The sequence below is a fragment of the Musa acuminata genome, chromosome BXJ1-3, assembly GCF_036884655.1.
Source record: "Musa acuminata AAA Group cultivar baxijiao chromosome BXJ1-3, Cavendish_Baxijiao_AAA, whole genome shotgun sequence".
In the NCBI taxonomy this organism is placed as follows: domain Eukaryota; kingdom Viridiplantae; phylum Streptophyta; class Magnoliopsida; order Zingiberales; family Musaceae; genus Musa; species Musa acuminata.
The window spans coordinates 4,100,438-4,123,293 of record NC_088329.1 but is presented as its reverse complement, the minus strand read 5'-3'; the positions used below and the strand labels follow the sequence as shown (position 1 = coordinate 4,123,293).

The 22,856-nt window shown below is 43.6% G+C and overlaps 5 protein-coding genes across 10 annotated transcripts; 3 read left to right on the top strand and 2 right to left on the bottom strand.

Annotated features, from left to right (window-relative positions):
- Positions 1-536: 536 nt before the first annotated feature.
- LOC135582222 (transcription factor BIM1-like) lies at positions 537-5,094 on the bottom strand. Of its 3 annotated transcripts, none has more exons than XM_065118197.1 (12): positions 4,892-5,094; positions 4,701-4,790; positions 4,278-4,592; positions 4,064-4,127; positions 3,882-3,979; positions 3,595-3,706; positions 3,192-3,261; positions 2,971-3,093; positions 2,537-2,696; positions 2,299-2,449; positions 1,717-1,855; positions 537-1,029 (listed from the first exon to the last, which is right to left on the bottom strand). In XM_065118197.1, the coding sequence occupies exons 1-12, from the start codon at positions 4,908-4,910 to the stop codon at positions 928-930; spliced, it is 1,443 nt and encodes a 480-aa protein (XP_064974269.1). In that variant the 5' UTR covers positions 4,911-5,094; the 3' UTR covers positions 537-927. The 3 variants fall into 3 exon arrangements, with proteins under 3 accessions (XP_064974269.1, XP_064974252.1, XP_064974260.1); XM_065118180.1 differs by having other exon boundaries at positions 4,701-4,822; positions 4,892-5,060; XM_065118188.1 differs by having other exon boundaries at positions 4,278-4,575; positions 4,892-5,060.
- Positions 5,095-8,952: 3,858 nt separating this feature from the next.
- LOC135617677 (phosphatidylinositol 4-kinase gamma 7-like) lies at positions 8,953-12,881 on the top strand. Of its 3 annotated transcripts, none has more exons than XM_065118144.1 (2): positions 8,953-9,196; positions 10,341-12,881. In XM_065118144.1, exon 2 carries the CDS (start codon positions 10,626-10,628, stop codon positions 12,570-12,572), a length of 1,947 nt encoding a protein of 648 aa, XP_064974216.1. In that variant the 5' UTR covers positions 8,953-9,196; positions 10,341-10,625; the 3' UTR covers positions 12,573-12,881. The 3 variants fall into 3 exon arrangements, with proteins under 3 accessions (XP_064974216.1, XP_064974222.1, XP_064974229.1); XM_065118150.1 differs by having other exon boundaries at positions 10,321-12,881; XM_065118157.1 differs by lacking the exon at positions 8,953-9,196 and adding an exon at positions 9,235-9,386.
- Positions 12,882-14,119: 1,238 nt separating this feature from the next.
- On the bottom strand, positions 14,120-15,709 carry LOC135617686 (uncharacterized). Its single transcript, XM_065118169.1, has 5 exons — positions 15,260-15,709; positions 15,113-15,170; positions 14,949-15,032; positions 14,723-14,864; positions 14,120-14,586 (listed from the first exon to the last, which is right to left on the bottom strand). The coding sequence occupies exons 1-5, from the start codon at positions 15,657-15,659 to the stop codon at positions 14,296-14,298; spliced, it is 975 nt and encodes a 324-aa protein (XP_064974241.1). The 5' UTR covers positions 15,660-15,709; the 3' UTR covers positions 14,120-14,295.
- Positions 15,710-16,475: 766 nt separating this feature from the next.
- On the top strand, positions 16,476-17,928 carry LOC135617667 (chitinase-like protein 1). Of its 2 annotated transcripts, XM_065118126.1 has the most exons (4): positions 16,476-16,629; positions 16,705-17,064; positions 17,151-17,304; positions 17,381-17,928. In XM_065118126.1, the coding sequence occupies exons 1-4, from the start codon at positions 16,590-16,592 to the stop codon at positions 17,811-17,813; spliced, it is 987 nt and encodes a 328-aa protein (XP_064974198.1). In that variant the 5' UTR covers positions 16,476-16,589; the 3' UTR covers positions 17,814-17,928. The 2 variants fall into 2 exon arrangements, with proteins under 2 accessions (XP_064974198.1, XP_064974206.1); XM_065118134.1 differs by lacking the exon at positions 16,476-16,629 and having other exon boundaries at positions 16,656-17,064.
- Positions 17,929-18,079: 151 nt separating this feature from the next.
- Positions 18,080-22,842, top strand: LOC135617660 (putative U-box domain-containing protein 42). Its single transcript, XM_065118116.1, has 4 exons — positions 18,080-18,846; positions 19,569-20,601; positions 20,742-21,051; positions 21,134-22,842. The coding sequence occupies exons 2-4, from the start codon at positions 19,573-19,575 to the stop codon at positions 22,732-22,734; spliced, it is 2,940 nt and encodes a 979-aa protein (XP_064974188.1). The 5' UTR covers positions 18,080-18,846; positions 19,569-19,572; the 3' UTR covers positions 22,735-22,842.
- The last annotated feature ends 14 nt before the right edge of the window (positions 22,843-22,856 follow it).

The following is a 22,856-nucleotide window of genomic DNA, read 5'->3' as shown; positions in this document are numbered from 1 at the left end:
TTACCTCGATTGAATTCACAAATCGTTGTTTTATAGAGTTTATGAGAGAAAAGAAATATTTGAGAGAGAGTTTAAGAGAGTATAATGAAATAGGGGAGAGAAGATTAGTTTAAATAGGAGGAGAAATGGCTCAAACGGTCAATTTGACCGTTGGAGCACTGTAGCACTGCTACAGTGTGGTAACGGTCGATTTCGACCGTTACCGAGTGGTACTGGTCGATTTCGACCGTTACCGAATGGTACCGGGCGGTAACGGTCGAAATTTCGATCGTTACCGCCCGATACAAGCTTTTTTTGGTGTACCGCCCGGTAGAAGGCGGTCCGCGTACCGGTCGCCTCTCGGACCGGTACGTACCGCCCGTACCGGGCGGTACACATCGGTATGGCAATCCTTGCTTTGATCAATCTTAATTTGATTGGTGATATTAACCTCAATGAAATTAAATCAAAATATCATATTTTCAAATAGGTATCTCATATAATATACAAAAGCCATGTCACCTTAAAGAGGTTAAAGTCATCATAACAATCAAATGCAAACAAAAATAGTAATTTCTTAGTCACAATACTTTCCACATCTTTCCAAGCGAATTAGTGTAGAGAAGCAACGTTACCATTATCCCAATGCTCTCTCGGCTCTCCGATACAATTCTAATACAATTCTTAATATACAACTTATGAGACAAGATCAACAGTGTGACAAATGTACAACATGAATTCTCCAAAGGTGAAAAAGAGGAACTTCTTGTTTAATTGAAGCCTGTGAGGAGCAGCAGCTTCACAATTAGTAATGGAATCCTCTTCAGAAGAGTGTTGAAAAGTTTCATCTTCCTGGTAAATCATGGGGGCTAAAGACGATATATATTGGTCGAAAAGTACAGCAATTATCCAATGAATTGTGAAGGCTAAGCATGGAAGCATCAGCTGTTATCCATTCTGTCTCTTGGGTCTTTGTGAAGGCCTCTCACTGCTGCTCCCCTTCATGGAGTGCTCAATTGCTTGATTTGTGGATACAGGATCTTCATGAACCTAAAACGAAGGTGACCAAAGACATGATATAGATCTTAACCTAAAATATAATTGTGGAAAAATATTGAGGTGAAATATGCTCGTAAAACAAATACAAATTATTCTTTGGAAAAAAAGGAGTTTAGAACCTGTGATGCATTACGGTAACATATAAGTCAGGCAAAAGTTTCCAATAAATTATTGATTAATCTGTGCTCATACCCCTTTAATTTATAATGTTGCTGGAAAAAGATGCGATGAAAGAGGTTGATGTGATCGTGCATTACTTGTATAGTAAACCAGAACAGCAGAATAATATCCTGAGTTTGATTGGTACAAAAAGCATAATATTTTGGAGCCATGAAGAATTTAACCCCCAGAAAATCTAGCATGCCAATCGCCAATAGTCTTTAGAACAGTATAAATAGCCAGCTAATTGATGATCATAAACCTATCACCTAAAAGAGCACTAAAAGGGAAACTATGTAATATATACAGTTGTTATGTTAGGTTAAATATTTGGTTGCTTTGTCACAAGATGAACTCAGGTTAAATATTTGGTTGCTTTGTCAAGGGCCTGAGTTCATCTTGTGACAAATGTGGAAATGGAAATAATTTGTCCATTAAGATAGTTTAGTGTATTTTTTGCCTTCTATTTATGCAGAGACATGTTGAAAACAATACAATAACAAGGAACAAAGACTGTACCTCAGCACTTGAAGTGGTCGCAGCTGCGGTTAGTCTCCTATTAATTGCTCTTTTGCCAAGATTAATCTCAACAGATATACTGGCTTGAGATATATTGACACCGGAAATTTGTAATGCCTGATTTAATGTATTCAACAGCCTGTTTTGCATTAAGCAGTCACAAGTTAGTAAAGCCTGTCAATAGAAAATAGAGCTGGATATTCCTCCCGGCAAATGATAGCAGAAAATATTAGTAGTAGATTTGACTGCAGTTTCCGCACAAATTTCCATAAGAAAAACAAAAGAGAAGAATTGAGACATTCCTGATAAAAAGTGACATAATCCTCAAAGGCAACTCTTGCATGAGTACAAAAAGTCACAAAAAGGAAAAGATATCGAGATAAAGAAGACAATACAGATATGAAACCAAATCGATGGTTGTCTAAACTGGTTTAAGCATCAAATTGTCCCTTGAGCAGCAAAGAGCAAAACAAGGCATGGAGAAAATTAATAACCACAGAAGAAAAGTCTAAAAGACGTAAGCTTCAAATATTTAAATGACATAACTAAGAAAGCAATGATAACTAACACTTAAAGACACACCCCTGAGAGTACTTTGTAGATTCATTGGTCGTGTCTTCATCAATCGTCACCTTTCCTTGTTCATTTAACATACTATCACTCGCACCACAATCAGCACGCACAGGTAATCTTAGCCACTGAGATGGAGACCGAGATGCAGTGCTATCTACATCTGGAATCAAACTTATGCTCTTGAGCAAAGACCATCTCACTTAAAATACAAATTTAGCTGTAAAATGTGGGTGTATCTGCAGCTTACTTGCAAAATCCTTAGCGGATTTTCTTGTCTTGAAAGAAACAGTACAACTCTCATCTGGCTCAGCTGGATTCTGTGCAAATGAGATCCCAGTCTCATCAAATTTTTCTGAGAACATATATGCAGGAGAAGCAGAACCATCTCCCAGGCCTTGGCTGCTCTTCTGTAGCATGCAGGAAAAGAGAACATTTGACTAACTGACTAAAAAATAATATCACCACTAAACTTTTTGTGGCAACCATGCATTAAATGTCTATTTATGCTTAAATTATCTAGAGGGAAGGTACCCATGTAATTTTCCAGAATACCTGCCAAAAAATCCAAATCTGGAATCTATGAGGAAGTTAAGAATGTTGAAAGATGCATAATATCCTAATAGTTTATAGTTTCATCACACTTTCCTGTTCCATGCTTATATGCATGCACAATATACATACATTTTGGGGAGGCTTAGTGATATTTATCCATGGCATTAACTTGGAATTGTTCTGATTCCATTCTGGGCATGCTGACTCATACTTTTGCACCTTCTTCTGTAAAAACCGTATATACTCGATGACCTGAGAAAAAAGAGTTATAAACACAAAGTTTAGTATAAAATCATTCCAATGCCTGAAGAAAAAAAAATGCAACACCACCAGCTTTTTACACAGTATACCTCCAAAAGAAACGATGCTTTATCCTTCTTCTGATCACTATGAGGTATAAGTTCCCTAAGAATCTGAAATCTGCATTAAAATATGAATCTACAGGTAGTTAAATAAGCAAACCACCCCACAGATAATAAAATAGTATTTCATGTACTATCACTGTTTTATAGTTACACACACACACATATGAATACATGTACACACATATATGAAGACAGGCATGTTATGTATATGCATACATGATCAATGTATAAAGGGTAAAAAGATATGAGCACTGGAATATAGATGAAATAGACTGCTAACAACAGGAAGCAAAGAATTTTTACAGAAGTAAAAGATTCAAATAAAGATAAGCTACATATTGTGCTCGACTTGGAAAATACTGCCAATAGTAAAGCACCACAAACTTGCCTGTCATTAATCTTAGTTCTTCTCCGCTGCTCTGTTGCAGAGTGCTTGGATCTTGGGGTGTTGGGTCTCTGATCAGAGCAACTCCCCATTCCATCTACTTTAATTGCCCATTCTGTTAACCAACCAGAATAAAAAAGGAACTAAAAATTCCATTACAATCCGCAAAAATCAGCTTTCAATTGTTCAATTAAATTAAGGATCAGTAATAGACGACCCGAAGCGGCCTACATCCATCGCCATTGCTAATAAGATCAAGGGTTAGAGATTAAAAGAGTAAAAGGAGCCACCTTTACGGGAGGAGGAGCCCTCTCTCTTCCCAAACAGCTCGTCGTCGCATTGCTCGGCGGCCTCCACGAGTAGCTTCGTCTCCGGCCCAGCGTGCCACCTGCTCCACCAAATAAACCACCCATAGCACCCAGAAAACCGCATGAATAAGCGGCCGTGACAGAAAGAGGAGGTGGATGCCAACCTTGTGGCGGCGGAGGTCGCCACGGAGCTGCCGCAGGGGCCGAACGAGAGGTACGGCCATCGGCCTGAAACATACAATAGAACACATATAATAATAATAACAACAACTACTACTACTACTACTATAATATATATATATATATATATATATATATATATATATATATATATATATATATATATCCATTACTCGGAAAGAAACTGCACACACTCACCATCGGACCACACGGCCGCATCGTACGTGTGCGGGGAGTCGTAGTAACCGGCTTCGGATTTACTGCCATCACCGGGCGCACCGGGTGGTGCAAGGCCGCACCTGCTCCTCTTCGCGTCGGCGCCCCGCACGTGCCTGATGCTAAACGTGCCAATCCCACCCGGCAGCACGTGCTGCGGCGGCCTCTCGGGAGTTGTCTTGTCCGCCGCCGTTGCTTCACCGTTTCGTCGTGAGCTGTCTTCCTTCTCCTGCTGCCGCCGCTCCTTCTTCTCCACCAGCGGCATCAAGAAGTCATGCGTCTGTAGATAGAAACCACCTGTGGCTCAAAACATATGCAACTTACTCGAGTCCAACGTCGCCGTCGAAATCCACGCAAGAAGGAGGCGATGTACAACCATCACTGCACTGGATAATGACCAAGTACCTGGGGCAGGTGGCGGCCTTGGATCTTGGTGCTGGAAAGAGGAATAATCCTTAGTGCATAGCGAGAGGAAATCCTGCGTTACTTCTTTTCCTGTAAATACCACTCGAATTATCATCTCTTACCTAAAAAATTCCCACATTTTATCAGACTGTAACCAGCAAATGTTCAGGAAATGAAAGAGAAGTGCTTACCTTGGAGTTCCATCCTCATATGATCTTGAAGAGAGATACGGAGAGAGAGAAAAGTCACGCACTTCTTTTCTGTAGAAACTATAGCAGCAGCGATTGCAGACTCTGAAACAGTAATGCGGAGATCGCCAACAGAACGAGATGAAGCAGTGGAGAGTTTACGAGAGATGGAGAAGAATGGGAGGAAACGGCGACGACTTAAGACTCTCTCGCTTTCTTTAAAACGTGTCTTTGCGAACCGCCGTTTCATTCGACGGATAGATGACGGGCAGTGTCGCTACACCGACCGATGCCGTGTCGATCGTCCGGTTGAAAACGGACCACGTGGACCGCGATGCTCACGTCTGTGGGGCATGACATTATTTATCAGCGCCAATCGCGAAAAAAGAGGACAATAGACTTCGCGCGGCAGAGCATGTCGTTGGTGTGACGGCGGATGGGACCCACGAGCGATGAGGCCCATGTGACCCAGAGATGCCACCCATCTTCCTTTTTAACTAGTCGAATAGTTAATATATGATACTTGTGTGTATTTTCTAGAGATAATAAAGACAAATCAGTCATTCAAAGTTACAGGAATTTAGAAGCTCTTGTCGAGTGATTACTGCAAGCAAGAAACTGGAAACGGAGAGGTGAAGGTTTCATTTGCCTGCCCGTAGCAATTACCCTACGCGAGAACAGTGGCACCATGACTATGAAGTCACCGATCGAGGCCTACGTTTGTCATCGAAACCTTCACATGTGGCATGGCGGCACTTGTGGGTTTCAACGTGTTCTTCCTCACCTTAACTTTTCCTTTTACACAGCCCTTGCTCCCGCCATCTTCCTCATCAAAGAATCGAGCAAAGTCAGCAGTATTTTATCCATTTAGGTTGGGTTGGTCTCTTCCACTGCTCGGTGGAAAGTGGAGGAAGAAGTGATAGCACATGCTGTGAGCTTGTGAAGCTGATCAAAGGAGGTCATGTTGTAAGTTCTACTAAGAACCATACATATGCAACACAGGGTCTCTTTATGTATGGTCCTTCGTGTTACTGAGTGGGGGATCACTTCCCATCCCCTTCCACTTCCTTAAGGTCTTTGCAGGCTGCAGTAAACCCAGTCTCCTCCATTAGCTAGTCATTCTAAAGTTCCTGGGGAAAGCTCGGTCACTGGAAACTCAGTGCGAAACATGAAGCCAAGCTCCAGATAATCCTAAATGGCTATCTTCTCTCCTTGCAGCTTCCTCCTCGAGAGAGGCATGCATGTTCTTGAAGCTACAGGCTTCCACGTCCTTCTTGGTGTGGCCCCCATGAACAGGATGAAGAATTTGGTGTACTAAACAAACGAGTCGTGCCCACGTAGTAGTAGTAGTAGTAGTATAGATGCATGGGCGGTGGCCTGTGCACATGGAAGTCAAGAGAGGGATTGGGCTCTTCTTCTCTAAAATAAGACCGCCGCCCCATGTTTCCAGTTCTCTCACAGGAGAGGAATACTCCGATGGTCATCCGATACTAATGCTTTCATCTCATGGCTTTTTCTTGTCAATCAAGATTCTATATACTCCTCTCTCTTTTGTGGCCCAGCGGCTGAAGCATACGGCATCGGTATAACTTTAATGGACAGTGATGCGAGAGAGAGCACAGGGCATTGTCCGCTTTAACGAACTCGTGGCAGTCGGTGAGTGGCGTGTCTGCCGAGAAGACGCGTGATACAAGCGCCAAGATTCTGGCGCACCACAAATCACGTCGCTAGCCCCACGCGGGGCCCGAAATTGGGCCCACTCGGCGAACCGGTCGGAGCACCCTCTATCCCCGTCATTCAAGTCGCCTTCGGAATCGTACCTCACGTCGTAGTGTGTCAGATGATGCCTCGCGAGCGACGGGTGCAGGTCACGTGCGGTCTCCCGCGCAACGAAGCGACTTGACGGTCCATCGCGTTCGATGTTGGCTCAATCAATCGGTTCGTGTCCGGCTAATTCGAGGCTCAAATTAATCCGACCCGACCTCAAACAGTGAAATCGAACCCGAACTGTGAGGATTGGTTCGCCGCCGCCTTTTTTAGTTGAGGATTCATTGAACGTATAACAATAATGTTCGATATACGACAACGGCACATGAGATCCACATGGAATTATTTTCCATCACTGTACATACCAATCCGGTGCCATACATGTGTCATACACATAAAATGCATCACCCTATTGCCATGTACTTGATTCACATGCATGCATGCACGACGATAAGCAATTCATGAGACAAAGGGAGATGCCCATCTCATTTCTCGGTGGATGCACGTATCAATCGATCTAGCATCATACATGCACCGTGAACACGCCCGCCTCTCTATGTTTATGTGCAGCGTGCAACATCCAACGTGCAAACAGAAGCACTCCAACATCCTTAGACGTGGCAACCTTTTATTTTAGTGTTATTATTATAATTGAATCGAAAGACTTCTCCTCTATTTTTGGAGTTCTAAGAATCTTTCGAGAAACCAACGAGACATGCAGAAGATGCTAAGGAAGCATTAGCAGAGCCTCAAAAGCATAGAGAAGCAGTCTCTCACAAGCTGTAGGTCTCACCTAACATTCTACTTAAGAAGCAGTCTCCGTCAAAAGCATCGGAAAGCCTTCGCTACTGCTACTGTCCTTGTCATGTCATCCTTCTTCACCTTGGCAAGTGGCAACCCTCAGTTTCCTGCACTTCTAAGTATCCTAAGCAGCAGACTGAAACTACACGAAACTTCTCTTTTCTGATGCCACAGAGCGTTAACATCTCCCAGTTTCGGTCCACTAGTTTACTTCCTCTTCGGATTAGCATACATGCACAGGTAGTATCGGCTGCCATGAGAGAGAATAACTTGCTGGGGATGGAAGCTAAGTGCTTGACATGTTTAGGATCCCATGACAGCGTATCTATCTCTATGTTTACATATATTCTCTCAATAAGATAGTGGATGGCTATCAGTTCAAAGGTTCAAGATATAGTAACATAATCAATCCACGTTAGCTGTTATCCGCATCTGATTCTATGTAGATAGCCACAAATTCTTCTCTTATAAACATTGATAAATGGAGTTAAAAGGTTTCTATTCTCTTCATCAAAGAATATATAGACCTGTTTGAGATAGATCGCACTTTAGATACTCATATAAAAAGACACCCTAGCCAACATAAAATATAACAGCAATCAAAGGGAAATGAATCTCTCGAGTTCTTTTGTTGTTTTAATGCAGAAATAGTTGCAGTAATTGGTGTATAGCACTGCATTACATAGGAAACGGAAATCATGTATGCAAAAACAAATGGACCTTAGTTTAATATCTATATATTTAGATGATTATGAATAGCAAAATAGACATCCAAATCACCATTAAAGTAGATTCATCTCTTGAGCACTTGGTTAGATCAGAGCTTGAGGAGCATAAATTTGTATGTCCTACTCTGGTTGATACCTAAGTCAGATTTGATAGGATGAATTTATGGTACCAAATTGACATTTCTTCTGCCTTGGTAGAGTCAATTTTTCTTCTTAAGCTGATACCATTTTCTTCACCGATCTATGTGAAGTTTTAAAGATGTTTTATCTATGCATAGAGTTAAACTACAGCAAGACATATCAAAAGCGATTTAATCTAGAACAAGAAATATTAAAGGTGATTTAATCTCATACTAAAACTATCTCCTGCGAATTAATTTGCAGCTAAAGAAACCGCAGCGATCAGTTTCCTAAGATTTCATATTTGAGATGTAAATCCGATTACTTAGGAGTAAAAAGCACCCTTTCCCGGAGGAGGTAACGTCACCGAAGAAGAACCAACTATAGTCATCGGCATCACGTGGCTTCCTCGCAGCCGTCCGATCGGCTTCTTTTATTTGTATTATATTATAGAGACTTCGGGATCCCAGTGAGAGAAGAGGCGAATAATCCTGACCCTCCATCCGCGTGGGGGCCACTCTTTGTACGAGGGAGAAAGTTCAATCGACGGCTCGATTGCATTGACTGGACGGGTCCAGTAATGGAGAGGAGGATCCCGTGGCCTTTACCTTTCGCCTCGCTTCGCTTTTGGTTATTTTAAAGGCAAAGATTCGGAAGACGGGGGAGGACGAGAAAAGGAGGGCGAGAGGGGGTGAGAGAGAAGGGAGAGCTTGAATCTGGACCGTCGGATGGAACCGGTACTCGGATCTTAGCCGTCGATTAACGTTTCTCGTCGTGGCCCGCGGGTCCGGTGCTCGGACAGTCGAGCTCCGCCCCATTTTCCGGCCAGATCTCCGTCGCCGGGTGTCAGATCCACCCGATATCCCGGATCCGTCGCTCGTTTGGTTGGGGGGTGAGTTCTGCGCGAGATCTCCTCCTTATCTTCGTCTTCCTTTTTGGATCTTGCATCGACCTGTACGGTTCGCTAGACCGGACACTAGTCGGCTCTTGAAAAGCTTCTGCGGTTTTCTTCGTTTTCTCGTTCAGTTCTTGGGCATTATGAATGAACCTCATGGGTTGGAGTAGATTCATCGTTGGGAATGGTAGGGTTTTGGGTTCGATGTGGCTAGCTATTTTTTTTCCATCTGTTGTTATGTGATTAGATCTATTTTTTAGTACGAGAGTAATCACTACTTAGTTCATGCAATTTGTTGCAATTGCTTCATAATTTTCTCAAAAGCGTATCAATTACTTCTTTTGTTTCTTTCATATGGTAAAAAAAATCGATTTTTTCTCTTTATTTCCAAGAAAGATGGGTTTTTGAGGCCTTTGATTCTGCAACAACTTTGTAGCCGCTTTGGGGATAACAATTTGATGTTTTCTTGCTTCTATATTTCTCACTTCTTAAAGTATTTTCTGATGCCGATCATCACTCACTGTTCCCTTTCTCTTTGGGAATCTCACTGTTACGGCTTTGTCTTTCTGCAAATAGTTTGGGTTGTTCTCCGTTTGTTGCTTTTGTTGTACGCATGTACATGTATTGGAGCAAGAACATGAACAGATTGTTTGGTTTCGGCGAATAATTGCACGTCATGTTGGTAGTTTCCTGTACGTACGCTTCCTTGGATTTTCTTCGCTACTTACCATCAGTAACAACTAAAAAAAGGATTCTCCTTGCAAATTCTTGTATCTTTTTACCATAAACGATTTTTTCTCTGTTGTTGTTGAAATATATTGTTTCTGTTGTGCTCTTACCTTTTATCAGGTTTGGTAGATTATGGATGAATATAGAAAAATTGAAAGTTTAGTTACTTTTCCCCCTCCAACTGTTGTTGTGCTCTTACCTTTTACTAGGTTTTGTAGATTATGGATGAATATAAAAAAAATAAATGAAAGTTTAGTTACTTTTCCCCCTCCAACTATTAATTTATCAACCGTGGAAAAGAACTTTTTTTAGCATCATGTTAATTGACATGCAAAATAGTGTGTGTTATCTGTAAATTGGTTTAGATCTTGTTGTTTCTAATATCATAACAGTCTGATATTTTCTTTGACAGGTTTTGATTCTTTACATCAATCCTTAAGCAATGGCTTCCTCTCAGTAGGGGAGATCAGACCGTCTTTTTTGCTTTCATTCCTTGCTCGACACTGCTTTTAAGGAACTGGTTGTTTTCCAACATCCATTGCTCGCTTCATGGTCGATCGTGCACCATATCTTCTTCTCTCTGTAACTGCATCAGCCTCTGTGTTCGGCGTGCACCCAAGGGAGAAGAAGAGAAAGAGGAAGTCCATCCTACTTGCTTCTGCCTCTCACTTTGATAACCCAGCATCCTCCCCACTCCATGTCTCCTAACGTGGACAGCCCTGTTCAGACCCAGATGGCGGTTGCAGTCTTGAATCGCACCTTCAGCAGTGACTACCCTGGAAACCCCAAAAGTGAAGGAAAGCCAGGTGCACGGAGGCGTGTGTTTGTCCAGACAGAGACAGGCTTTGTCTTGGGCATTGAACTGGATCGCGAGGACAATGTCCACACTGTGAAAAGGAGATTACAGCTAGCTCTCAATGTGCCAACCGAGGAGAGTTCTCTCACATTTGGTGACCTCGTGTTGAAAAATGATCTTAGTGCTGTGCGAAATGATTCCCCATTGCTACTCACAAGGAATTTCCTGCACAGGAGTTCCTCCACTCCATGCCTATCACCGACTGGGAAGGACCTTCAGCAAAGGGATCAGAGTGGTCCAATTGAAATTTTAGGATGTTCAAGCCACTGTAATAAGATAAAACTACTTGTTAAGGATGCTGTGAAGGCTATTAACTGTGGTATTGATCCGATACCAGTTCACAGTGGGCTTGGTGGTGCATACTACTTCCGGAACAAAAAAGGTGTGAACATTGCCATTGTGAAGCCCACAGATGAGGAGCCATTTGCACCAAATAATCCAAAAGGGTTTGTTGGGAAATCCCTTGGGCAACCAGGGCTGAAAAGGTCTGTGCGAGTTGGTGAGACTGGGTTCAGGGAGGTTGCAGCGTACCTCCTGGACTATAATCACTTTGCCAATGTCCCTCCAACAGCCCTTATCAAGATCACACATTCAGTATTTCATGTGAATGAAGGCATTAATTGCAATGGTAGTACTAAATCTTACTGTACAAAGACAAATGTTGCCAGCAAGATTGCATCATTCCAGCAGTATATTTCTCATGACTTTGATGCTAGTGACCATGGAACCTCAAGCTTCTCTGTGGCGGCTGTCCACAAGATTGGGATACTTGATGTTAGAATCTTCAACACGGACAGGCACGCGGGAAACCTTTTGGTGAGGAAAATTGATGGTGGGGATGGTAAGTTTGAGGCTCAGATGGAATTAGTTCCTATAGATCATGGTCTCTGCTTGCCCGAGAATTTGGAGGATCCTTATTTTGAATGGATCCACTGGCCACAATCATCAATCCCTTTCTCCGAGGAAGAGCTTCAGTACATCGCCAACCTTGATCCAATGAGGGACTCCGAGATGCTTCGCATGGAGCTGCCTATGATCCGAGAAGCATGCCTTCGGGTGTTGGTCCTCTCAACAATTTTTCTCAAGGAAGCAGCTGCATTTGGATTTTGTCTAGCAGAGATTGGTGAGATGATGAGCAGGGAATTCAGAGGCATGGAAGAGGAGCCAAGCGAGCTGGAGGTTGTCTGCATAGAGGCAAGAAGGTTGGTGGCAGAAAGAGAAGTTTTTTCTCCTGAACCTGATAATGTAGATGATGATATGATACAGTTTGACATTGACTGTGAAGATGCTCATACAATGACGCCAAAAGCAGCACCATCCTGTAACTTTGGATTCAAGGGGGGCAGTTCCAGAAATCCATTTTCGAAGCTAGAGAGCTTGGAAGAGGATGTTGGTGATGACAACGAAGTTGGCAATGTTGAAAGAAGTTCTTGCTCCCTATCTGTTTGGGATCATCTTCCAAAAGTTTCAAAGTTATCCACATCATTGAAGGGTGTTCGCATTGCCGACAAAAGTCAGTGGTATCCAGCTGGTGTTCCAAAATTGAAGCTTTCAAGTAGTAAAACTAATATCGGTGGGAGCAGCAGGTTTAAGGGTGGGTACGGGAGTGCAAATGAGCAGCTTCCGGCAAGTGCTAGCTTCATGAAGCTGTCAGACATGGGAGAGTCAGAGTGGGCTGCATTCCTTGAGAAGTTCCAGGAGTTGCTGCAAAATGCATTCCATGGTCGGAAGTGTGGTGCTTCTGGCCTGAGGCAGAGGCAGAGGCTAGGCACTTCTTGCCAGTTTTGAGTAGGAGACAAATGGAAGATGCAACGTCTTGGTCGGTTGCTGTCATCGTCTTTTATGCTATCACCAGTAGTGCAGATAATGGTGAATGACAGATTTAGAATAAGATCATCGTGGGTCAAGGACATAGTTTGGGGATTCCGACTAAGGTGACCTTTCTTGTATGTTGAGGTTGCTACGTCTTTGTATGACTGTTACCATGGTATTCAAGTGTCTTTTATTCGAAACAGATGGCCTTCGTAGCGTACCTGTCTCGTACTAAATGCCATTTTGGAAGATAGGAATAGGTAAATAAGTATTTTAAAATCAATAGTTTTAGTGCAAGACGATGATGATTGTTTAATGTGTTGCTAGGCAGATTGTTCATGTTTCTTTAGGTTTATAATGTGATGCTACATCATCAGTGGGTTTCCAACAATGACAGTGCCGTTCATATATAGACTCAAAGGCTTCAAATCTGCAACCGAGGGAAGGTGAGTCCGGGCTGCTTTGCTTCCAGGTTGTGAAAAAGACAATTCTTGGTTAAGTGAGTTTCCAAAATCTTAAATTTGTATTTCTTTTAAACTAGATTTCCTGCATCAGATTTTGCATTTATTACATATGTGAACCACATCTTTCTCAAATGACTTTGGTCATGATACCATTTGGTCAATCCTGTAAATGTTAATTTGAAGACTTTATTTTTCCATGGATTTCATGTAAACAGGGGATCATTTGTTTCCAAAGGAAGATGAATCATCTTCAATTCAAGTGCATAATCCAGGTTTCCCTCAATTTCTATATTTGCTGTGAGCTTGGATTTAAGTGTTTCCATGAATTCCTAGAAAGCATTCTATTGTATACAACCTTCTGGAACTGAGGTTATCATGGAAATCAGGAAACCTAATTTGCTATGAAGAATCTATGACCACTTCTTGCAGAAGGCACTGAAAGCATAAAGTAGCTTTGTGTCATACTTGTTTAATCTTCTTGCCAATGCCTTCTTCACTGTCACTCTCATCTGAGACATTGCAATTAAATTTAGGGTTACCATGGTCAGAACGATTCAGTCTCGAGCAGTGTCAACACCTCCCAATCACACTTCAACTGTTTGGAAGATCTTACAGGGGTGATGTATCTCCCATTTTATACTTCACCAGTATCAATAGATTCTATGCATAATGAATTAAGTATCTATTTTATGTCATATACTGATTCATATGAAGTCACTCTATCAGCATCCTATGCCACTGCTGATCTCTCAATGCAACTCTGAACAGTAGTCTCCAACTGGGTTTACATATGTATCAATAGTTATCAACCTTAAAAATATGAAGATATGGCAAAGATGGAGTTGATGGAGCTCAACATGTCAAATTTCTGCAAGAACAGTTCATCTCAGCTGAAGGCCAGCAACTTTGGTATCAACTCTGGTAATTACTTGATGTCAGTTCGATAGCCAAAAGAATGGATTGAACAAGTTGAACATCTGTATAAGAGATTGAAAGTTTTACTATCATTGTCTTCAAGAATCAACACAAAGCAGTTATCCATGATGGTACTCATATCTATGGAATCTTAAAACTCTCTGATTGTGATATAACACTAAGCTTAATAAGATCTAAGCTTCACAGTACTGCTATTTCCAACACCAAAGTGAAAGCAATCTCATGCTAATCACTCTAAACTTTGCAGAAGAAAAGGAGGAAGAAGAAGAAGAAGAACACTCTGCTGTCAATCCTACTGGTCACATAGCCAAGTTAGAGAGGCCCCATGATCTCTCTGCAAGTCTCACACAGTCACCAAACCGGAAGCAGTCGACGAGATGATCCATGGCTATTCCTGCAGCTTGCATGAAGGAGTAGACGATCACCGGCCCGACGAGGCGAAACCCCCTTCTCACCAAATCCTTGCTGATGGCTTCCGATTTCGGCGTCCTCAGAGGAACAATTCTCGGATACTTGTATCTGTTCACCATGGGCTTGCGGTTCACATGACCCCATATGTACGCACTGAAGGATCCAAATTCCTTGGCCACCTGCGGAAAGAAGAAGAAGAAGAATCAACACACAAATGGATTGAAATGATTACTGTCGTCGAGTGTTTCATCTGTGTGTCAGATTTTTAGCTTGCTAATGGAGGACGATTTGTGCTACTCTTATGACGGCGCTCACCCTTTGCATGCACTTGGCATTGTCTACGATGCATCTCACCCTACACTCTGCCAGCATGAGCTCCTTGTTGGAACTTATTTCCATGATCTCCTTCTCCTCCATCTTGGCAACCAGAATGTGATCGAACGCTGCAAATGCCTCCCTGCATCAATCAAATGTTCATCAGCAATCGCATGGGAGAAGGCAACGAACATGAGATCACAGATTAGACTCGTCGAGTGGAGACCTGAACATCTCTCTTCTCTTCAGAATCTCAGTCCAGCTGTGATCGATGAGCATTCCACACATCGCAAGCAGCTCAAAGAGCTGACTGTAAACGATCACATCTAATCAATATTTCGGCTCTTAAGTCCACAAAAGATTTGCAGATGTTGAGGTTAGAATGCTTACTTGTCGTCGTAAACTGGGACACCCCAACACTCATCATGGAACGAAACATACACTTCATCTGCCGATAGAACACGCAATTTGGAATTATAAGTTTGTAAGATCATGAACATTTCATGTTATAGGTGGATTGGATTGATGGTAGCTTACCACTGGATTGGGTAATCCAATTACACCTCTTCAAACTCCCAGGCTCGGCACACTCCACCTCCTTGTTGAGTTCATCATCCGCCGAAGCTTCCCTGCCTTCCGAAGACCCTAACCTATCGAGTCCCAGTGTTCCCTTGCCGATGACACCAGCTAAGAGCTCCGAGTTCTCCCAGGAGCTGAAGAGCTTGTGGACCGACACCGGGATCTTGGGGTCCCAACTGGACATGGAACTGTTGAGGGAAGATGCATTTGAATTCTGCGACAGGGAAAGAGACGAGAGGCTAAGAATCGAGCAACTCTTCTGAATGCCGAGCGGGTACACTCTCTGTAGGTGCCTCGACAGCGAGCTCTTCCCTTGCGAACTCCGCATCGGACTTCTCTCCAACACATGCCTTCCCATTCTTCCAGCTCTTGACAAGAATCTTGCAATTGAATCGGCTGAACATGGGATGTTTCATTGCAACTCTGCTGTTAAGGGTGTGTGTATAAATGGGTTGGGATCAGGTGCCATGTCCTGCTCTGGTTCGGTAGGACATGGACTTCGTGGTAGATCAGTGAAAGCTTCTTTGGCTCTTCATGAAAGTGCCAAGGAGCCTTTAATCTGCTGATATGCATTCCCAGCAACCATTAATCTGCATGAAAGTTCTAATTCTGTTCTTTCATGTGATGAGTTATCGATGCTCAAGCAACAAGAAACCATGCGATGGGATCACTCCTCTCATCACCGGCAAAATGGTCACTGGTTTGCGTGTAGGTCCGAGTTCTGCAAGCTTAAACTCTACTTCAGGACTCAATGCGTGACCTGCTGCCTCGACTGACAAGGATTTACTATCTCTCTTCCTTTGCCGCACAATGTGGTGAGCTTTTCACATCGACTCATTCGAGGCCAAAACAAGAAGAATCTTCTTCGCTGTTCTCACTGCAAAGAATGCAAGAACAGGAAGAGCACCTTCGTCAACAACATCATCTATTCCCTTCACACGCATTTCGTCGAACATTTGGGAACACAGTATAAATTACAATGAAATATTATGTTAACATTATAGCACAATAAAAAATATTATAACATAATACTTTTATACTATATTATAGTATTTTTTTGATATTATTAAAACATAATACAAAAAAATTGTGACTAGATTATTATTTTCTTTGAGTAATCCAAGAAAAAGAATAGAGAATGCTTCCAATACAAGTGTAGAAGATGATGAATATTACATCCTTTTGCCATCATTTACACTGCAAAACCTCTGACCAGTTTTCGCCCCCCTTCCACTCTAAGCAAAGCTACACCGGAAGGCCCAGCAGCAGCTCAGATGCTGCCATCTTGATGCCACCTCTCCACCCTCTTTTCGTTTCTCCTCTCTCTCGTATATCTTCTTCCTCTCATGTATCCTTCATCGTCATCTCTTCCCCGACCAAAGCTAAGTCTCCATCGGTTGCAGACACAATGGCAGGGAACAGCCTGTCGCCGGAGGTGTGGATGCTGCTGCTGGTGGCGGCCGCGTCCGCTCACGCAGCGTCCTCGGCCAAGCCGAAGGTCTGCGACAAGGGGTGGGAGTGCAAGGCGAGCGTGTACTGCTGCAACGAGACCATCTCGGACTTCTTCCAGGTGTACCAGTTCGAGGACCTCTTCAGCAAGCGCAACGCCCCAGTCGCCCAGGCCGTCGGCTTCTGGGACTACCACTCCTTCATCACCGCGGCCGCCGTGTACGAGCCGCTCGGCTTCGGCACCACCGGCGGCAAGCAGATGCAGATGAAAGAGGTCGCCGCCTTCCTCGGCCACGTCGGCAGCAAGACATCATGCACGAACTCATCCACCCCGCCGAACCCTTCTGTGCTCTTCTTTCTCTGCTCTGACTTGCCTATGGCCGGCTTGCCTCTCTTGCAGGTGGATATGGCGTTGCGACCGGTGGTCCGCTCGCATGGGGGTTGTGCTACAAGCGTGAGATGAGCCCGAGCCAGTCCTACTGCGACCAAAGCTACGACTACCCATGCACGCCCGGAGTCGATTACTACGGCCGCGGTGCTCTGCCCGTTTACTGGTACCTCCAAGCGTTCGTGTTCCCGTGCTGCAGTTGACGATCGCCAACTGTTTGATCCTATGTCCATGATACCCAGGAACTACAACTACGGAGCCATCGGGGACGGATTGAAGGTTGATCTCCTCAACCATCCCGAGTATCTCGAGCAGAATGCCACCCTAGCTTTCCAAGCTGCGATCTACAGGTGGATGACGCCCATGAAGAAGAAGAAGAAGCAGCCTTCCGCCCACGATGTGTTTGTGGGAAAGTGGAAGCCCACCAAGAACGACACATTGGCGAAAAGGCTGCCTGGATTCGGAGCTACAATGAACGTTCTCTACGGGGATTTGGTCTGTGGTCAGGGCTCCATCGATGCCATGAACAACATCATATCCCATTACCAGTATTACCTCGACCTGATGGGCATCGGCCGCCAGTCCTCCGGCGATAATTTGGATTGCGCAGAGCAAGAGGCCTTCGATCCTTCTACCGCATCCTCCACATCGTCCCCCACGGCGGCCAGTACTTGACATCATTTCGAGTGATCGATCATCTTTCTCCCAAGTGCCGAGAACACTTCTTCTACGTAACGATGTGACATTCATGAATTTGTATGAGAAATATAATGACAATATTGCAAGTAAATGTTCAGTAAAGATATAATGATCATATTAGCTAAATCCATGAGATCAGAATGACCGAAATCTTATCTGCTGCCCACTAACCCATATAAAATGGACAAAGGCAGATTGATGGTTGACATTTTCTTCAACCAAGTAATGGTGAGCTCATGCTCTTTTATGGTTGGGAAGGTCGCAGTTCTCTTAAACTGAAAGAACAAGTCAAATGCCTGTTAATTTCCTGTGATGAGGATCGAAGACAGCTTCAAATTATACCGAGTCTTGAGATTTGTTCCATCAAGACAGGAAGGATCTGAAGAGCTCCTCACTGAGCAAAGAAAGATTCTGGTGAAAGTCCAAGATCTATATGTTAGATTTCTCTTGATTCTGACTGAATAGTATTAGAATGACCTTCCTCCTATAGATCTACTTCAACAGCTTTTGACCTGGCAATTTTGGTCCGGAGATTACATGTTCAAAGTTGATTCTGAGAAGCAAAATATAAATCACAAGACCAAGTAAAATAAGCAACAAGAAGACAAGAACATTAGCAGAGGGAAATGGAGAACATGAATGGAGCAGAAGTTTGCATGCACGTTTGCGTCTCTTTTGCTCAACTGAAATCCATATGTAATGCTGTGCCCTGGCAAGATGAAAGCACGGTTGACATAATTTATAGCAGAATGGAATTCATAGCTGCATCTAAAGTCAACCCACTCAAATCCAGTTGTAAATATTTTGCTGCATCCTAAGCTGGAAAAAGTATTTCTGACTGATTCAACATGGACTTCCTCCTAAAACCTTGCTGCAGATGCATTCAGAACTGAGATTGGGTGAGGAGCAGTTTGGTTCTTCTACAGGAGGAACAGAGTCTGCAAGTGCCAATTCCTTTCTTCACAGATTGCCAGTATCAACCCTTTCGGTATAAATAAATTGAATGTCTGTATGTATCTCTAATCTCTCATTTCTGTGCTTTGTTTGCACTGTTTTGCAGTCTTATAATAGCTCACGAACAGATTGTGCATCAAAAGACACAACAAGTATATATCCAACAGCAGACACTTCATATCGTAAAAGATTCATGTGGAAATGCTTAATATGGAGTCAGATAAAAAGAAAACCGTAATCTAGTGTTCAGAGTTTTATCCATTTATTGTTTCTTTCTTCCTCTTTCCTTCTTCTTCTTTTCTGTTCTATATGAATTGTGTATTGATTGCTAAAGCTTCAAAAGTTAGTGTTAAAGCTGTTACCTTAGTAATCAATGCATATTACAAAACATGAGCCACATATATATGTTCTTGAAACACTTTTTTCCTGTGACAAAGGACAGGAGCTTGTTTCATGCATCAGTTCTCTTTCATATGTCCTTAGATCAATGTCCTTTACATGTGATTCATCATAATTATGATCATCATCACTGATTAGTCTCGGAGCTTCACCGCTACCCTTCATGATATGAAAAGTTTCAAGTAACTTTGGATTGAGCTGCACATGTTGAAGTACAGAAGTTTTGGATTTCCAAGCTTTTGTTAGATTTCAGGGGTATCATCTTCAATTTTCACTTACAGTACTCTCTTGAAGTAGTTTTGCTAGAGTGCAATATGTCACAACAAATAATTGTATCTTCTCTAAGATCTCTATTTCCCAACTATTATTTTCTATCAGAGATATGTCATCAGTTGCTACTGAGGATGCTGAGCATAATAATTCCATGGAGCTGGGAAGCCCTCCCCATGTCACCTCTCCTCCTATTTCAGAGTCAAAGCAAGCAGGAAATACTCCTCCAAGTAGATCTGATTTCCTACTGTCTTTGTCGACTAAAGTCGATATCGCAACAGAGCTTGTTGCAAAATGCAGCAATGGAGCTCAGGCAGTCCCGGATGATGAGGTCAACAGCTTCATCAAACAGCTTGAGGGAGTGATCAGAAGCATGGCAGATGACCTTAGAGACATACCACTGTCCATGGAATCACTCTCGGGAGAGATGATACATGTTGGCCTACAGATAAATGGGCAATGTGACACAGATCAAAACAAGCTGGAAAATGCATTCACACCAAGAATGGAAATGAGGGAAGGGACAAGTTCGGTTTCAGAATCTCAAAGGGAGAACAAAAGTGGTGATATGCCCCCTATGGCAAATTATCTTCTAGGGATGTATGATGGCACACAGAGAAATGATCGCCAATCCTCCAACATTCTTCCACATTTAGCAGACACTCTGCAACCTGCATACCAGAGCTTCTTCTGTCCATTAACCAAGAAAATAATGGATGATCCTGTCACCATAGAAAGTGGGCTAACCTATGATAGAGAAGCTATAGCTGAGTGGTTTGAGAGGTCCATAGATGTTTCAGAAAACATAGTTTGTCCAGTCACAAGGATGGATGTAAAGGAAGCAGCTTTAAGCAGCAATGTAGCATTGAGGAACACCATAAAAGAGTGGAAGGAAAGAAATGAGGCAACAAGGATAAGGATTGCCAGCAGTGCCTTATCATTAGCTACTTCAGAAGCCATGATTTTGGATGCAATAAAAGAGCTGCAATTTCTGAGTCAAAGCAGAAGATTCAACAAGGAGCAGATGCACACCATAGGAATCACAGGGCTACTCACACAGTTTCTGCAGCATGAGAGCATGACCGTGCGCTGTGAGGCGTTGGAACTTCTACGTGTACTAGCTGAGGATGAAGATGGAAAGGTTGGCTGTCTTCTCCCTCTCATCTACTTGTTCTTGTTCTTTTGAAGAGTTTGGTTGGTGGCTAGCATCTCCCCTGCATCGAATCTGTTGTTTTCGGTTGATGAAATGCAGATTGTGCTTAATCTTGATCATATTTGCAGGTTATCATTGCGAGGACAAGAGCCCTCACAAGAACAATCAAGATGATGTCTAGCTATAGTTCTCCAGAAAGGCATGCAGCTGTTTCATTCTTATTAGAACTCTCAAAATCCGAACTGTTCTTGGAGAAAATTGGGCGCACTCCCGGAGGTATTCTTATTCTCATCACGATGAAATATAACAAGGATGCTGATCCTTTCGCAGCAGAAAGAGCAGAGGAAGCTCTGAAGAACTTGGAGAAATTGCCAAAGAACATCAAATGCATGGCAGAAAATGGTTTTGTGGAACCCCTTTTGGACCATCTCATTGACGGTAGATTAACAATAGTCTCATAGTATCTCAGTTCGACAAATTTCTTTGGCTTTCCTGATCACACTGTATTGCATCAACACAGGTACAGAGGAGGTGCAAACGGAGATGGTGAGCTACCTCGGAGAGATAGTTCTTGAGCATGACATGAAAACTTATGTTGCAGAGAGAGCCTCCAATGCTCTGATCAAGATGGTCAATGGCGGGAGCTCTGTTATCAGGAAGGAAGCATTTAGAGCTCTGGTTCAGATTTCATCCCACCCCCCGAACGGCAAGATGCTTTTAGATGCAGGCGTTGTCCCGATCATGATCGAAGAGATATTTGCTCGCAGAATCCAGAACGAGCCCTTGGAATCCAAGGAAGAGGCTGCTGCAATCCTTGCCAATATCCTCGAATCAGATCTTGACATGGACAAGATACAGGTGAACAAGCATGGCCACACCATCACCTCGCACTACTCCATCTACAACATCGTCCACCTGCTGAAGTACTCCACGCAGCAAGAACTGAACGTGAACCTCGTCAAGATCTTGCTTTTCCTGACCAAACTCCCAAAACCTCTGGCCACAGTCGTTTCAGTGATCAAGGAGATCGAGGTACACCAGGGCATCATCGAGTTCCTCAATTCTCCAATGGAGGAACTCGCTACTGTCGCTGCCAAGATGCTCATCGTTCTTGCATCCCATATGGGCCACACGATCGCAGCCGGTCTCTGCAAGATTCAGGGACAGCCGGAGGGCCTCGTCAAGAACTACGACACCGATCGGATGACAGAGAGGCAAGCAGTGTCGGTGAATCTGATCGCGAAGATCCCGCACCAGAACGCACCACTCAATCTAGCTCTCCTCCATCAAGGCACAGTGCCCATCATCCTTAGCAGGATACAAGAGATCCTGCGAGGCGAGGTACGAGCCACCGGCTCCAGGTACACAGGCTACTACCTCGAGGGTCTGGTGGGCGTTCTTGTGAGGTTCACTACCAGTCTGTTCGATCAGGAGATCCTATACATGGCTCTCTCTCGGAACTTGACATCGGTGTTCACGGATCTGCTGGTGAGGACAGGGGGAAGCAGTGAAGTCCAGAGGTTAGCAGCTGTTGGGCTTCAGAACCTCTCTTCCCAGTCTGCAAGACTGTCAAGGCCGCCCGCAGATATCAAGAAGTCCACCAAGATGAGCTTCTTCGCCAAATCCGTTTCAGGGTCGCAGAGAGATGGGAGGATGACGCTGCTGTGCTGCCCAACGCACAGGGGTGTCTGCTCCTCGTCCACCACCTTCTGTTTACTGGAGTCGAGGGCTGCGGAGAGGCTGCTGGGTTGCCTGGAAAGCGAGAGTCCAGAGGTTGTGGAGGCAGCACTGTCGGCAATCATTACACTGTTGGATGACGGTGTGGACGCGGAGGGAAGCGTGAGGGCACTGAGTGAGCTCGGTGCAGTGAGGAGTGTGTTGGGGGTGTTGAAGGTGCACAGGGAGGAAGGGGTGCTGCAGAGAGCTCTATGGTTGGTGGAGCGGTTCCTGGAGAAGGGAGGGGATAAGTTATCCAGGGAAGTCTCCCATGACAAGGTACTAACCACTGTGCTGGTATCTGCTTTCCATAGAGGAGATGGCAACACCAAGAAGATGGCTGAGAACATACTGAGGCATCTGCATAGGATCCTTAATTTCTCTACTAATAGTTTTGTTATGTGAGATCTATGTACAATTTACACATGAAAACTTGATATATTGTGATTGGGAAGAGAGACATATGTCTTGTTCGATATGTTTGACTCCACCAAGATGATGCGAAGAGATGAAAGAATGGGTGGTTT